The 15,534-nt window shown below is 43.5% G+C and overlaps 1 protein-coding gene across 1 annotated transcript in view; it reads left to right on the top strand.

Annotated features, from left to right (window-relative positions):
• Positions 1–11,306, top strand: part of pkd1b (polycystic kidney disease 1b) — a 51,371-nt gene extending 40,065 nt beyond the window's left edge. The window contains exons 33-42 of the mRNA XM_079576817.1: positions 681–878; positions 1,041–1,195; positions 1,269–1,469; positions 2,902–3,076; positions 4,533–4,715; positions 6,049–6,153; positions 6,246–6,380; positions 8,765–8,967; positions 9,061–9,172; positions 10,377–11,306. Coding sequence (XP_079432943.1) covers positions 681–878; positions 1,041–1,195; positions 1,269–1,469; positions 2,902–3,076; positions 4,533–4,715; positions 6,049–6,153; positions 6,246–6,380; positions 8,765–8,967; positions 9,061–9,172; positions 10,377–11,168 — 2,259 coding nt within the window. The 3' untranslated portion in view covers positions 11,169–11,306. The remainder of the gene's footprint in view (positions 1–680; positions 879–1,040; positions 1,196–1,268; positions 1,470–2,901; positions 3,077–4,532; positions 4,716–6,048; positions 6,154–6,245; positions 6,381–8,764; positions 8,968–9,060; positions 9,173–10,376) is intronic.
• The last annotated feature ends 4,228 nt before the right edge of the window (positions 11,307–15,534 follow it).

Consider the following 15,534-nt stretch of genomic DNA (forward strand, 5'->3'; position numbering starts at 1 on the left):
TACATTATTTGCGGATAATAATGAATTTATTAAAAAAAAAAAAACTAGGTGAAATTGCATAATTTCCCAAGGCACACCAGACAATATCTCACGGCACACTAGTGTGCCATGGCACAGTGGTTGAAAAACACTGCTTTAGATATGGCTCGTAATATTCTATGTATTAAAATGTTTATTTTACACAAGTGTAAAGGTAAAAAGATGACAGATAACATGGGCTGAATATAAACATTTACACAGTTCTGTAAAGGATTTGATCAACTCTCAATGTTTTTGTCTTTAATTTTGATAATTGAGAATAATCATAAAATCACACTGTTTTTATTCACAATAATCCTGCCTCAAAAATGTTAAATTGTTGTTTCGACTTTGTTCACTGTGAAGACATTGGACTTGGATTCATGTGGACAAGTGCTGTATGATCTGTCGACCCTAAACCTTGTCAAAACATCTGGATTTTGGCTGCTAAACAACCGTTTGTGGTCATTTTAGAGGAAACTACTGCATGTTATCCATAGGAAAACAACATTACCTAAAACAATATGGAATAATAGCAAAAAGAGCCACGGAATGACCCTGTTAGCTGTAACTAGCATGTAAACTCCATTTCCATGTCAAAATCTCAGCTTATTCTTCCAAAATGACACACGTTAAACATTTGACTTGTTCCTTCCCATCAGGTGTGTGTCCAGGCCGTGCTGTGCTCTGCTCTGTGGCGCCCTGTGGACCCCGAGGTGGAGGAACTTCTGGCTCATGAGACCAGCGTGATGAGGCCCTTCACGGAGCACAGCGCCGACATCCGCCCCCCCTGTGGCTACGGGCTGCTCCAGGCCAAACAGGAGGCCCACAAAGTCCGCACGCTGACTTCTCTCATGAGGGTAAGGGTCACAGAGATCCTGTGATCCAGTCATATTATATCAGTATTCATGTTAATATTTGTAGAGATCAAAAAACATCCTAGCATGGTTTAACCTCTTAACCCCCGCCTTAACCGAGTGCATTTGCTCCAGCTTGAGTAATGTCTAATCTCTCCTCCTCAGCACTGTGTGGGGCAGCTGCTGTTTCTGCTGCTGGTGCTAATGGTCAACTACCAGGCCCATGTGGAGCTGCAGAACGGACGACTGCTGCACTCTGCCTCCAAACAGCACCTCCACAGAGCACCCGCGGGTGTCCCCAACCTCACCACACTCACTGGGTACGAGGCACGTAGGTTAAAACAGCACTTGGCCTTATGATATAACTAAACCTCCGCTTCTGAACACAAGCAGCTGGACGAATGCAGAAGAATGGGTCCGAGCCGTGTTGGTGCCGCACCTTCACGAGCGTCCCTCCATGCGCTTGGTGGGGTTGCCCTGGCTACAGTTCACAGACGCCCTGGGGCCTGGGGACGGGGTTGCTTTGGGGAACACCAGTGAGACGACCCTCCAGCTCCTGTCAGAGCTCAGCCTGGACCGATGGAACCACAGGCAGTAAGTGCAAAAGGAAACACAAGAGATAGCAGCCAAGGTGGATACTTTTTAGTATACTGTTATTCTGAATTTGCTAAATAATTAACTGAGAAAAATAACCCTAGCCTTAACTAAGCAAATACACAAAGTATTGGCATGTCACATTCTTCATTCACATGGTTGGATATTACGTTGGGCCACACTGTCCACACGGTTTAGAGTGTTTAATGTAGGAATTATGACCATTCTTCCGGAAGGGCCTTCATCACACTGTTGTTGGAGAAGGCCCAGCTCTAACTCTGTTCATAATAACGTTAGAATCAAGCTAATGGTAACTCCACAACCCACACAGTCATTTCCAGTGCCAGTCTAGTGGCCCTTGCTTCTTTACATGGAAATGATCATTAAATACACGCAGTGTAGTGCTAACGTGACACATGTGCACTTTGACTTTCTTTGGTGTTAACATTAAAATAAGGGGGAAAAGTTATGCTTGCAGCGTTTTTACAATTAAGTCAAGTCTTTTTAGAGCCAGAGGAGCTCATGTTTGTGGTTTCCAATAATGCAGTGTGAGTGGATAAAGAGAGTGGAGAGTGTAGCATGAATTGCTCGAAAAGCTCTGTAACCAATATAGGCTAATGCAGCAACAGCTTTAGGCATTAGCGCTAGCAGTATAGCTAAAGTTAGCATTTGATCTGAAAAGTCTTGGGCTGTCAATCCATGCAACAAAGGGGCAAATGTTCCTAAACATCCCACAACTTACTGTGGCGTAGACCCCACCCCTGGCTCTGCTTTTGAGACGAGGCACGTCTTTGGAGTGTAAGAGCAGCAGACGGCTACAGTGCAAGGATGGGTCACCCAAATAAATGTTCAGTTGAGAGATTAACTATATTTAATGGAACAGGCCACTGTTTTTCCATACTGAGATATGTTCTTGCCTGAGCTTAGACGAGTTGATACGTACCTGTCTGGTCTTTGTGTGCGCCCTCAGCCATGCAAAAAGACCGAAGATGTTGTTAGCATTTGGTCTCTCCCAATGTATTCCTATAGCTCCAAACAGGGTGAAGTTAGAAGCTACCACACTCTTCCACGGGCACAAAGACTAGACAGGTACGTATCAACTCGTCTAAGCTCAGGTAAGAACATATCTCAGTATGGAAAAACGGTGGCCTGTTCCTTTAAGGCTATACTTGGAATTTGTGTCCATCTCCATCAGAAAGGAAGATCTCAGTGACTTTGTGATATGGATAATGCTTCAGTTTATATTGGGAACAATCTATTTTAGTTTGCAACCTTATTCATTATGAAAGCTAAGCGTTTTAATTTGCAGTTCTAGAGAGAGTAAAAATGACAAAGCAAATATACAGAGAATAGATGCGTAAACCTTCCTTCATGAACTCATGTGGCCACTCATCGACTGCTCCTTTAAGGTCTTTCTTCCACTCTGTTCCAGGTGCAACTCCCTGTCTGTGCAGTGGACCCATTACCACATTGAGTCAGGCCTGTGGCTGTGTGGCCATGTGCGGCTGCATTTGACCCACCTCCACAAAGTGAGCGGGTTCCTCTCCCTCCACCCGCTGCTGCTGCCCCCCTCTGGCTCAGCGTGGGACCTGCAGCTGGCTTTGCCGGTAGAGTGTGTAGATCAGTGTATTATTGTTAAAGGGGGGGTGTTATGCAAAATGGACTTTTTCAAGCTTTACATCATGTTATTATGTCATTCCCTCATTAAAAACATGGCTGAAGTGTTGCCTTGGCACATTCACGTATTTTTGAGTAATCTGTAAAAACTCTGATGGCGGCCATTTTAGGGATAGGTTTGCCTGAGTCCTCCTAGGAACGCCCCCACCTCCTGGAGACGCCTCCGAGCTTTCGTCACCAGCCGAGTAACCAACCACTGCTCCTCAGCAGAACCCCCTCCCCACTGATGCCACAGACAGCATGTGGAGGGGGCGTGTCGGAAAGGGTCAGAGGTTCTTAAAGAGACAGAGGCCTATTTCATTCACTACAGCCATTTTGAAAGAGACATTTTATACAAGGCAGATATTCTAATTTACTGCATTTACAGAAGGTTTGGTCATCATTGTAGTGTGATATAGACTGGTGCTATGTGATTGAAAAAAGCATAATACCCCCTCTTTAACATGACAGCCACAGTATATAGAATATACAGATACTGTATATACAGATATTTCCTCTTTTTTCTCATTTTAAAATAATTTAACATACATTTTCCAAATAATTACATGTTTTAGTCATCAGTTTTGGAATTTACTTCCATTGTCTGATTAAATCGAGTCAAAACAAGACAAAACCAAATAAAGAGTGCAGACGTGTCTTTTGACTGCTCCTGGTTTTTGTGCTTTTTCCCTGCCTCTGCGAGTGTCTTTGTCTGACTTTTTTCTCTTGGATCCCCTGCTATGGAATTGATTTACTGGTCTCTCAGGGCAATTGATAAGGTTTTCACAATCCTTCTGTGTCTGCGTTCATGACCTTTTCTCATCTCCCCTGGCCCCCGCCCCTACCCAAGAACATATACCAACACAAAACCTTGGGTACTGTGTATATCCCATGTTTTTTATAGGATTTTTAAAAACATTTTTTATTAGCGCAACCTTTTAGTTCCCGAGCGGGTCTATGGGTGATGAGCATGGTTCCTTTACTTTCCATCACAGTGGCCTCTATCATGCTCCAGGATGAATTGTTTTCAGAGTTTCTGGTAGGTTTTCACTGCTGACGAACCCTCCCACAAGAAAAGCTACAAAACAATTGACCCTGGAGAGTTGTAGACGCTGCTGTGATGGATAGTAAAAGTGCCGTGCTAATCACCCTTACAGCCATCGGGTCACAAAAAGGTGAATTACGTACAAATATCACGTTTTTTTTTACCGCACAACAAGCTCCATAAGTGACCTTTATCCACTTCAAACCAGGAGCTGTTATGGCACAGGCTGGGGGGACTTCAAGGGAAAAAGGTTGGGAACGTTCATGTAGAAATATGACCGCAACTTTTACTACCGTGTGGCTTTTACAACATCCACTCCGTCTTAGTCTGATGGTGATTCATTTTCTATTGGAAACCCGCAGGTGCTGCTGGTTCTGTGTGGACTGCTGATGCTGGGGGCTGAGCTGTACTCGGCCTGGACTGAGCGTGACCAGTCTGCGTGTCAGTGGAGTCGCTGTTTTCACTTCTTCTTGGCCTCGTTGTCCGTGGCAACAGGGGTCGTTCAGCTCCACTTCCTGTCTCTGGCTCGCCACTGTTTATCCCAGGTACAGAAGAGCACCCTGGTAAAGAAGAGCACCCTGGTAAAGATTCTGTAATACTGTGCGTTATTCAGGCTTCATCAGATACTTTGGGATATCTCATCACACTAGCTTGTCCAGTGTTTTGCTCTTTCCTCGGGACACGAACATTGTTTAGCTCACAATGGGGTGTATAAGGTTTTTAGTTTGAAGTGTGAGGGCCTATAATGCTTAAGGAAGAACACAAGGCAACACCATGTAAAGGAGGAAATGAATGTGAGGCTGGCATCAGAGCACCGCTGTCATTGCACTAATGCCTGTCAGCCTTGTGGTTCACAGTTATGGCTCAATATACTTCATTGTTCACGGTCCGCTACCTGAACTCACACTCACATTTCATCGGCGGCCTACACATGCATGTGCGGATGCAATGGTCTTCGCTTATTAGAAAGCTGTGCTCTGTCATCAACACAATTCATTTCAAGATGAGTGTTTCTCAAAACCCCAGAAAGCTTCACCTTTGTCTGATTTATGGTAACCCAAGGTTCAATTCCCACTTTCTACTTTCAGGTGTTTAGCTAATGTGGCTATTTAGCTCTTGTAAAAAAACAACATCCTTTTACAATTAGGTTTGCTTTTATGTTTTTTTGTGTGTGTTAGAAACCTCCTGACTGTTCTTAGGATTTGCTCTTCCAGAGACGTTTTCAGCTGAGAACACATTTTGTGAATGCCCAAAAACGTGCGTTGAGAACAGTGTTAATTTCATCGACTAAAATGTTTAGTCTTAGTTTTAGTCTAAGTGATATTTTTGCTGACTAAAATTGGACTAAAGCTAAATTAAAAGTTTCTCATGAGACTAAAACTATGACTTAAATGTCCTGAATGAATAAAAATGAAAGGGAGAGACTAAAATCATCCAAACTTCTATTGACAGTCTGAAAGAGCCTCATATCATTTAGATTCACTGCCAAAGGAGCAGCTCTGAGCTTTATTCATGTGGGAGCAGCTCCATGAAGTCGAGGACCTTGATTAAATATGATTATAATGCTTATAATTTTTGACTAAATCTCGACTAAAATTAAATTACATTTTAGTAGACAAAGACTAAAACTAAAAAAAAATATGTTGTCAAAATTATCACTGGTTGAGAAAGATTTGTGCATAAGAACGTGTGGTGAATGAAGCCCATTGTGCCTCGCCTTTGCCTTTTTATGCCATATTTGTTTTGTTTGTTTGTTTGGCCGGATCACGCTTGACTCACATCAGTCATTCTCATCTGACCTAAATGAGTAAATGTCCTGAGATCTTTATAGTCTGGACTGTGGATGAGGCTGACTCCTTCTGTTCTGTCGTCCTCCAGCTGCGGCACCAGCCTGAGCGCTACATCAGCTTCCACAGCGCGGCCCTGCTCTCCCAGCGCTCTTCAGAGTGCGCTGCCATCCTGCTGACTCTGCTCGTCCTCAGGGTAAACACCGCTGTTTTTTCCTCCGACACACATTATGTGGCGGGGTTTCCTCCCTGTGCTCTCTTTGACGTTGCTCGTTTCCTCCGCCGCAGCTGCTGGGCACGCTGCGGTTCGTGCGGAGGTGGGTGGTGATGGGCCGAGTGCTGCACCGAGCCTGCGGGGAGATCTGGGCCCTGGCTCTGCTGCTGATGCTAACGCTGCTGCTCTGTGCCCACCTCGCCAACGCCGTGAGTAACACACGCTGAGAAGATTACGGGGGTGACTCAGGGAGAAGTTAACTTTCAGAAACCAATAAAGAAAAAGCGTCTTCTTCAGCTCCATGGTTTTTGGGATGAGAGCTTATGCAAAGTTTGAAACCTGTAGCCACAGGGTTTCCTTGTTGTATAACTCAGCCAATTGTGTAGGAAATACTCCAGATCTTCGTTGTCATGAAATTTGTGTGACAATTTGAGTGCAGACAAAGTCATAAAACGTTTGGTGAAGGTGTCAGGAACGGACAAATCCCAAAGGAGCTTGATGGATTCGTTCAGACATGGGATCTTCGGCTAAATTATATTTGTGTTAAGAAAAACAGCCGTTTAGATCAGTTTTGTTGGTCTTAGCTTTCAAATGAAAGGTTACACTGGACAATAGCTCTCCAGTGAAGAAACCCACCTGGAGAAAATGCCTTCGGTTCAAATGGGGGTTAAGTGGTTAACCTCTTAACTCCCGCCTGAACCGAGAGGATCTTTTTCCTCATGTCATCAGATTTTTTTTCCATCATTTTTTTGTTGGGTATTCAACTAATTTGTATAACTTTTTTGTCATTTTTTGGTCATATTTTTGTCATTTTTTTGTCAAATTTGTATCAAATTTTTGTCATATTTTGGTATTTTTTTTGTCACATTTTGTCACATTTTTTCGTCAATTTCTTGTGACATTTTTGCCGCTTTTTCATAAATTTTTGTCACTTTTTTGTCAATGTTTTCTCACTTTTTTGTCACATTTCCATCAATGTTTTCGTCTCAGTTTTGTTGCTATTTTCACAGCTTTTTTTCCAGAAGCTTTTGGACTGGGGTAAAGCCAAACTGGAGAAAATGTCCTCAGTTCAGGTGGGAGTTAAGGGGTTAACGAGCACTGGGCAAACTCCACTCCGCAGAAACGTGATCAAAACACCAGTACATGCTCCACCCACACCGACTGCCACCCACAGTAGAGGAAAATATTCCAGTCTGGTACGGTCTGTTGGAGGTAAAGCTTGGGGAGGGACCACTGCTGTACAAAACATCGCCATGGGAGTCTGTCCAGCCACTTACTACACCAGGTCTGAAGCTGAAGATTGCACAGAGCGCCCTCCCCCGTCTGTGCAAAAGTCTAGTCTACGTACAGTCTGTGTTTAGGAACACAAGATCGGGCCCCAGATGTGTGTATTATGTGCAGATTACTTGTGACAGGAACCAGGGACACAAGTCAGTTCTGGGGCATCATGAGCTTTTCACAGATTGTTAAAGTGTAGTCTCCAAGCTTTCCAACAATGTATAACACATGGAAATATTTGGAGAAGTGAGAGCAATTTGAAGTTAAGGACCCAGCATATTTCTAACCACAGAAATTGGCCTCTAAACCTTTGGGCAGTTCTCACCTCTCTCTGCTGCTTGGACTTGTAAAGTTGTAAAGCACAGAGGGGAGAAAAGGTAAAAAGCAAGAAAAATGTGCCATAAAAAAAAAAAAAAGGTTTGCAAACAGGAAATACATAAATAAATATCTCTTGCATAAATCCACTTCCCATAGAGCCTACCTCTACAGCAACTAGCAACACAATGACAACTAGCAACATTATCCCAACACACACGCATGTGACCAGAGGGAAAGAAGAACGCAAACACGTTGGTCACTAGTGCCATGGACAATGACTATGTTAAACCTGCACACACAGCTTACGACCAAAAACAAAACGCAAACAGATCCAACCCACTGAACACACCATGTTAGCTTACAGCACATAAAATAAACAAACTTTCACTCACCCGCCTGAAGTAACCTTTGCGTGCCTTCAGCTTAGCAAACTCGTTCACTATTGTGATCAAATCCATTTTCCTCGCTCAGTTGTTTTCAATGTAGAGTCAAGCAAATCCGCGCTACATCCTTCTGTCTTAAAACACGCTCTGAGGCAAGGAGCTGGCCCGGGAAACGTAACAGTCAGCAGGGAGCTGTGCATGCTTCCAGCCAGGGCGTCATCAGTCAAAAAAAGTTCACTGGTTTCACGCAGAAAAACAAACTTCTGGGAGACAGTCTTGATTTTTCAAGTTGTGCATCCTCCCCTCTGATGCACCTGTTGTCTTCTTAGCTGTGCGGAGCGGCTGTTTATCGTTACCAGCATCTGGTTCAAAGTCCATGCTAGTAGTACCAGAGAAAAACAAATACAGAGAAAGAATGTGGCACTGCAGTATTTATTCCAGAGTTTACGGCACAATTTATGTATTAGTTTAAGATGATTTTCAAACTTTTAGAGGCAAGAATGACTGATGAACAGGTAATAGTTTATATTCCCCAAAAGTTTGTGCATGTATCCATTTGTAACCAACATAAGGCAGATTCTAAACTCCTAACTAAAGTCCTAACTGTCCTGTAGGTCTTCTCACGCACAGTGGAGGGGTTCGCCTCCTTGCTCCAGGCGTTTGCCTCAGTGCTGTCCACTCTCAGAGGACACAGGGCGGTCCGCGGGCTGTGCGGGGTCCATCCGTACTTGGGCTGTGTGTTCAGTCTGCTGCTCAGAGGCGGCTCTCTGTGGCTGCTGGCTCGAGTGTGTGGAGCTGTTCTCATACGGGCGTACAGGTACAGAGCGTCATATTTCGATGAGCTGAAAAAAAACGCCAGTACAACTCATCCTCACTTTAGTTTTCCCTGTGTCACCGACTGTTTCCTCAGGTCAGAGAGGGCCGAGATGTTCCGCCCGACCATTGAGCCGCAAGACTATGAGATGGTGGAGTTTTTCATCAAGAGGCTCAAACTGTGGATGGGGCTGACCAAGACCAAAGAGGCAAGTATCTGATCACCTGTGGCAAGGAGCAACATCATACCTTAAATGCTCTAATACTGGCCTGTATTCCATTAGCGGCCGGGTCTCTAACAGTGGCCGGGTTTGCGGCTGGCGGAGGCAAATTAAAGCCGGTCTCTAAAACAAGCCGGGGCTATTATTAGAAACTATAGCGGTAGAAATATTCCCCATGTTAGGAATTTGTCTCATACTCGTGTAAATGAAAACTCACGTGCAGGAAGTAAACAAACGGGAACCCAGGCCGATGGGGAAGCTGCGGAGGAGCTGATCCGAGCGCAACTTTGACACAGATTTAGCCACTTTTCAAACCTCTAGTGACTATTTGTAGAAACAGGGTAAGCAACACATGTTGTGTGATCCTCCAGGGTTTTAATAAAGTCGCCATCGCGTCTTCAAAGCACGTCCAGCTGCTCCGTGTGCAGGTCAGTCCCACGCCTCAAAATAACTCCAACGATTGGCGTGAGCGTCTCGTCTTCTCTCGAGTCAGTCTCATGATCGATCACAAACACAAACGCTCCGTCTAAACTCGCCTTTACACAAGATAACAACAAATAATCCGGTCCGCGGTAAAAACGAAACAGAAACCTGCAGTGACATTGATGTCAATGTTCCGCTAACAGCAACAAAACACTTCCTGTTGTCCCGACAAAATAAAAGGCGTCAATGTTCCAGCCACTGGGAGAGGGTTTGAAATGTTAATAAATTAACCTAATATTTTAGGTGCAAATGGACACAAATCTCGTTTTTCTTCGTTTTCCTGGTCGTCCGTTTTGCTAAAATAGAAATAAAGGCCTGTCTCTAATTGTGGCCTGGTTCCAATAAAGGCCTGGTCCTAGATGCCCTTGAGTAAATAAAGGTCCCGGCCTATATTAGAGAATTTACAGTACATGCGTTTCCAATGACGAGTTAAGGCTGCCATTTTGAAGACCGAAGTGGAATATGCAACAATGTCTCCCCTGCCAAACTATTGAAAAAGTGCAAGTTATAGTCCGGAAAATACGGAAAATGATCTCCTGTTTGATTCTACTGGAGTCTACTGTCTGCCATTAGGAAACTAAATGGCAAACTTTGTTCTGTTGTTGAGCTCCCGGTGTATTTGCTATTCACATGAGCTATTTTGCACTTTGCTTATGCTCACCATGCTTCACGATGATTACATGTCATGTCTCGCTTTTCTCCCCTCCAGTTCCGACACCGGGTCAAGTTTGAAGGCATGAACGTCCCTCCTTCGCGAGCCTCCCGCCCGTCCACCGTCTCCTCCTCCCTGTCCCCGTTTCGCTCTCCCTCGCCCCGCCCCCTCTCTTCCTCCCTCTCCGCGAGGTCCGAGGACTCAGCTTTGTCCGAAGCCCGGTCGGACGTCCCGCCTCACGTGGACCGCCTGCTGCCGAGCGTCGCCGGCCTGCTGGCGCAATTCGACCGCGTCAACCAGATCACGGAAGACGTTTACCGGCTGGAGACGAAGCTCGAGGACGCGCAGGTTAAAAGACATGCCGCACGGATGCAGAAACGCTTGGACAAATTAGGAGATGGCCAACCCAAAACGTCGGAAGTTCGTCAGAGAAGATCGGGTGTTCTCTACCCGAAAGCTTCGCAACCATCACCTCTTTCGATCGATTCTTGCGACGCCATTTCACGAACGCGCAACTCCCTCTCCGAATCCGAGTCTTTCCCGCGCAAACCGCACCTGCGCCGGAACACCTTCGGAGCTGCCAAACCCGCGTCGGTCGGCAACAGCCGCAGCATGTCCCCGGCTTCCGGATTGGAGCCGCCGCTTCCCCGGAGGAGGGCGTGGCATTCCGGGAGCTCGCACTCGGCCGACGCGGCGCAGCGGATACTGCAGAGTAGCGCGTTCGGCAAAGACGGCTGGGGCTTTGGGCGACCCAGGAGCGAGGAAGGAGCGAGGAGGTGGGCCTTGGATGGAATTCCGATAAAGAGGAAGGCGTGGATAAGCGAGGCGGTGGAAAGTGAACAGGAATGATGGGAAATATGACCAACAAGCTGAACTGTGAATGCATCAGTGTGGCTATTTTGGAGTTTTTGGAGAGTTTTGGACCGCTAACATGAACTTTGTCAACTTCTGTGCTCAGCCAAAATGGTCAAACAATTATTTGTTTGTTTGCATGGTAGGGAGGTGTCGATGAAATGTTGTTTCCTTGGCTCTAAAGTTGTGTTTTGTAGTTCTGAAATATATATATATATCTGTTAAAGGACCCTTTGGGCCTTGAAGCATATGTAAAATGACGTATGAGTTCTTTGATGTTACTGCATAAAATGTAAAACTCGCCCAGTTTTCCTGAGACCATTCTTGGTTGATCGTTTGCAGGGCACTTGGCTTGGTGTACTCGAACTGTAAACGATCAACTGTCTTTCCTATTGAATCTGATCTTAAATCTCTATTTGTGATCAGACTTCCTAGACCTCTTGGCCCCCGTGGGTGTTGTTAGTCGAGCGAGGTGAACTCAGGGGGTAAGAGCGCACTTTGCCCCGGCTGGAGGCTGGTGTTGGTCTGTCCTGTGTTCGCACCTAGACTCTCATCTTTTCACTTGTCAATTGGTCACCCATGGGCGTTTTCCTGTTGTATCATCACTATTTTTCATTAAATCCACAAGAAATCTTCATTGGGTGAGTTGAATTTGTTATTACATTTGATTGTACATGTGGAAATATGTATCTTCTTGTTTGCAGTTTTCTAAATATAATATGTTCTTAGCTTAAAGTGAGATAACAGTTGTTTCTCTGCTATCTCCTGTGACCTCCTGTTGACCTAAGCTGGCCTTCCTGCTGACCATGCATTGCAGTTGTTCAATTGTTGTTACAGTTGTATTTACGACATCTGTTTAAAGACATCTATTTTAGTGTCCTGTTAAAGAATGCTTTGATGTAAGACCTTATAGATCAGCCCCTTTGGTATAAAAGCTTGGTGTTTTGTTAAACCGGCAGACTCTCCTGCGACTGTCTTCACTCTGTCATCTTGTGCTAATAAAGGCTCTAAGAACTACTTTGCTTTTAGCATTATTCTTAGCATTTTTGTTAGCCACAACATCCACAATTTGGTGCATTGGCCGGGGGAAAAAAACAGCAAAATGAAATCTTTTTCGAGAAGACCCACGACGATTGATTTCAGGCCTGACAAGTGACGCCATCGCAGGGAGTCTCCATAGAGCCTTGTTGACCTTCATTCAAAAGAGAGATCTCTCCTCTAACAGGTAATGCAGAAACCTTTTTTATAGAATATCTGCAAATTGGATTAATCTAAAATATTTTTTGAATGATTGGCCGTGCTCTATGTTTTTTTGTGTTTGTTTATTTATGGAAACAGTATATTTTAAAGGAAATAAGTTATATGCGCAGTGAAATAAGTGATGTGTTGAAATAAGTGATGTGTTGAAATAAGTGATGTGTTGAAATAAGTGATGTGTTGAAATAAGTGATGTGTTGAAATAAGGATCCAGAGGGCATATGAAATGCTGCTCATGTTAAGTTATATACATGTTGTGTTGAGATGTTACTATATTTGGTACTATGACGGTACTATATTTATTTTTAAAGGAAACTAGAGTAATATATTTTATGTAAGGTGGGGAAATTGGTTTGTCCGCAATGATAAGCGGATAGTATAAAGTTGTTTTATACGTTTTGGGGATAGAAGTAAGAAAAAAAAAGAATAAAAAATGAAAAATAAGAAAAAAGGAAAATAAAAACTAACGGCGCCAGTACTACCTCTTGCCGAAGGAGCCTCATGTGCATCGCAAAAGCAGCGAAGAAGATCTGTAGAGCCCCTCTCCTCTATAATTAGGACATGTACTCCACGTGTCTTAACTGTAAAGCTGTAAAAATTGTCAGGGACCATAAGCAACCATCATGCAGTCTCTTAAAGGTAATGCTTTTAGGGAGGAGACTGAGAAATCTACGGGCCAGGTCCAGCTGACTGAAGAACAGTTTCATACACAAGGCCATAGGGAAGGTGAACTCCCTGACCTAACTCACATGCCTCTTCCCCCACCCTCACTCTGATGAAGGAGGCTGCTCAACACAACCCACATCTGTGACTCCAAAGGGAGGACCCAAAAGAAAAAGGGGGAGTAATGTTAATTTTGGTCAATTATTTTTTCAAATTTTGTTAAGTCTATATGTACTCACGATGTGTTCTATTTTGTGTTTTTAGCCCTATGGAATTTTGAAATTCATTGGACCCATTGGACACCGTTAACTAACAAGAAAGGACTCCGAACCAAGCTCACAAAATGCTACTGTCCTTGCTTTTCTTTAAGCTCAAATAATGTAACATGTGCGACACAGAGCAAGAAGAATTATATAGGTTTTGTACTCATCTGAGAAACAAAATACCTACTGTAATAAAATAAATTTGATTGTTTATCACCAAGGCTAAACAGACCTCAAGTCATAGTTGTGACTCTGTAATGACCCTGTAATGAATACTCTACAAAATCTAAAAATATTTGATAGTGATACTTTAAAGTTGACTAATTCACATGAAACTCCTTGAGTGTAATTTTAGACACTCCCTAAAGAATTAAGTCTAAGTTATCACACCACTGCCATTTTCAGGTGTATCGCACAGTGGAACAGATATGATTTTCAACATACCCCAATTAATGGTTGTACAGATGCAAATAAATGTATATTGCCCAATTTTCAACATTTGTTGCCATTCTGGGTGCACACGGAATTGGTTGCAATTGTTGAAAAGGAGAGGCCAAAAATGAGAGTTCATTTTCTCTCTGTAGAAGTTATAAAAGTTAAGTATAAAAGTTAAGTGGTGTAATTTAGGTCTAAGACATGAATATCACTCATGGCTTGAGTGTAGATTACATCTGAATATTGTGGCTTTAGCTTGTTCTGTGTCTGCGCTGGTTTTCAAAAGGTGTTCAATGGTGTCACAATGGTGTCATATTCAATGTATTGTATTGATCTTTGTCCCTATATAAGTAGTTGTGTGTTTTTGATCATGTTTTGCTTTGTGTGATCACATGTGTTTAAATGTGATCAAAGGGAGGAATTGTGGAAATATGTGTCTTCTTGTTTGCAGTTTTCTAAATAGAATATGTTCTTAGCTTAAAGTGAGATGACAGTTGTTTCTCTGCTATCTCCTGTGACCTCCTGTTGACCTAAGCTGGCCTTCCTGCTGACAATGCATCCACATACACAATTGTGAAAGGGGAAATTACTGCAGGCATTGGATGAATGGTAAGACTCGGGGGTTAAAAGGTTTGAGTGTATTGCATTGCTTCACAGTATCACTAGGTCAATGTAATTAGGAGTTCAGTTCAAGATAGAAAGAAAGTAACGGAGAGAAGCAATATTTTACAATATCAAAACAAGGCTATGGTGCTCAATAAGGGGTTCAAAAGGCAGAACATATTTTTTCCTCTGCTCCTTGACTCAATCTTGTCGGTTGGTTTATTTGGTCAGGACAGTGCATGTTAATGAGCATACATGGGTCTCATGCATGTAAACAAGCCACACCGGATTGTAGCCTTGGGTTAATTTCCATCCGTCGTCCCCCATGCGCACTCTCAAACACACTTTCATTCCTCCTGGACTATTGTACATGTTTTTGGTGGTATAGGGGAAACCGGAGTACCTAAAGGAAACCAACACATGCGGCCGAAATATCGGGTCGGTGTTTGGGGATTTTACAATGTCACCTATTGGCCGATCTAGCGCTGATCATTTTGCATTGGAAAGAGCTAAGTCTGGGAGAGCGAGTCCTACCACAACTTCCTAGGCCTCAGGGGTACAGGAAAACACTGCGATGAAAATTGCTTAGCGACAAGTTTCACCAAACCTCAGTCAATATGGACATGCTATGTGTCATTTTGAAGTACAGAATCACTGAGTTAGCCTTAACCCTTCGCAAATGTACTTTTGATCGGCAAAATGCTGCGGGTAGCAACTAATTCTTTCTAATTCTTTCTTTTCTAATGCTAACGGCAGCTAATCAAAGCATGCAGCAGGCATTAGAAACAAATCAAAGCAGAAACTATGATTGAATCCCCTTAAATAATAAAATAAAATCGGCCACTGCTGGAGCGGCCAAGTATTTATGCTTTCACAGGATTATAGACCAGACATATCGGCATCAGCTAATAAAAATCCTCCACAATCGGCATCGTCCTTAGAAAAAGACATTGATCAACCTCTACTTCTGACCCAGAGCTGATTCTGTTCTGCCTTTTTTGTAACTTTAAACCGTCCTTTTTGCCTAAAAGGAGACAGATTGTAATAACAAGCTGGAACACTTTTGTAAAGATATATTAACAACAAAATAGAAAAATCAAAACGATGATCAACATGGTCTGAAATAAATGATATATTCTTAT

Source organism: Gobius niger, assembly GCF_951799975.1.
Source record: "Gobius niger genome assembly, chromosome: 19".
NCBI classification, from domain to species: Eukaryota; Metazoa; Chordata; class Actinopteri; order Gobiiformes; family Gobiidae; genus Gobius; species Gobius niger.